This window comes from Sitodiplosis mosellana, unplaced genomic scaffold (genome assembly GCF_009176505.1).
Source record: "Sitodiplosis mosellana isolate CC-2019 unplaced genomic scaffold, AAFC_SMos_1.0 Smas_scaffold_6166, whole genome shotgun sequence".
NCBI lineage: Eukaryota > Metazoa > Arthropoda > Insecta > Diptera > Cecidomyiidae > Sitodiplosis > Sitodiplosis mosellana.
Window position 1 is genome coordinate 5,721,117 of NW_022601407.1, and position 1,444 is coordinate 5,722,560.

The following is a 1,444-nucleotide window of genomic DNA, read 5'->3' on the forward strand; positions in this document are numbered from 1 at the left end:
TCTCAGATGCATTTGTGAATACGTAAGAAATGGATGGCCCGATTACCGGTCATTGAATGATTTTGGTCGGGTTTTTCATAAATTAAAATCTGAATTGCATTTTGAAAATGGACTATTATTTCGAAATCACAGATTGGTAATTCCAACAGAATTGCGAAGCAAAATGGCAAAGTGGTTACATGAACCACATCTGGGAATCGAGAAAACACTTTCGAGGGCAAGAATGTTGTATTTCTGGCCTGGAATGAGCACACAAATCAGGGAAATGATTGCGTCATGTGATATTTGTGAAAAATTCAAACGGAATAATCAAAAAGAGCCATTGATGCAAGAAATTAATCCAAAATATCCATATCACATTGTATCGGTGGACTTATTTGAATATGCTGGTCGTGATTACATTTCAATTTTTGATGCGTATTCAAATTATTTAGTGGCAACCAAAGTAAATAATAAGACCTCAGCACATATTATCGACATCTTCTGCTCGATATTCAATAAAATTGGTTACCCATCGATAATCAAAAGTGATAATGTTCCATTCAACTCAGCAGAGTTTGAAAAATTTTCACGGAACTTCAATGTTCAATTTAAATATTCAAGTCCCAGATATCCACAAAGTAACGGTTTAGCCGAAAAGGGAGTAGCAATTGCAAAAAACATTTTGAAGCGGTGCTATGAGGCAAACGAGGTGAACCAATATCAATACAGAATATTGGAATATAATACCACACCGGTGGCAGGCATGCAACTTACTCCATCGGAACTATTTTTCAGCCGATTGGTCAAAACAAGGTTGCCAGTGTCGGAACAATTGCTTATCAGAAACAACGTGGATGAGGGTGTTATTCAAGAAAAAATCAAAAATAAAAAAAAAAAGCAAAAATATTACTATGATCGAAACGTAAAGTCGTTGCCATCGTTAAAGTTGGGAGACTTGGTGATTTTTAAGAAGAATGGAAAGGAGTGGCATTATGGAAAGATAGTAGGAATAGTAAATGAGCGCTCATATATCATTAAGGACTCGTTTGAAAATCATTTTAGACGTAATCGTAGATTCATAGCAAAAACTAAAAATGAAGATTTTAGTGCTAGTGATTTGATGTTTGAGGAAAATGTAAAATCGGGTCAATCAAATAATTTGCCAGAGATTCAAATTATGCATCCTGTACAAGAAACAGTTAATAATGATGATGCTAACGATAGTCGAATAATTGACACTCCCGCAAATAATGTGAGTGCAGATGAATTGGATCTTTCAGTAAATTTGGGAAATAATTCTTCATCGGAATATGACACTGCTGAAGGTGAAAATTCAGAAGCAAGCTCGGGAAGTGATAGTGAAGTAAGCGCTCAGCCGGACATTCGGGCTCCTAATGTTCAACAAGAATATAAAACGCGTAGTGGTCGTTCTGTAAGACCGCCGCAAAGATATGGCTGGTAA

The 1,444-nt window shown here is 36.1% G+C and overlaps 1 protein-coding gene across 1 annotated transcript; it reads left to right on the forward strand.

Annotated features, from left to right (window-relative positions):
- Positions 1–265: 265 nt before the first annotated feature.
- Positions 266–1,444, forward strand: LOC129575118 (uncharacterized). Its single transcript, XM_055458047.1, has one exon. It carries the CDS (start codon positions 266–268, stop codon positions 1,442–1,444), a length of 1,179 nt encoding a protein of 392 aa, XP_055314022.1.

What these genes read in the sequence shown, in the direction of transcription:
- LOC129575118 (XM_055458047.1), top strand. Translation starts at nt 266, where the DNA reads ATGATTGCGTCATGTGATATTTGTGAAAAATTCAAACGGAATAATCAA.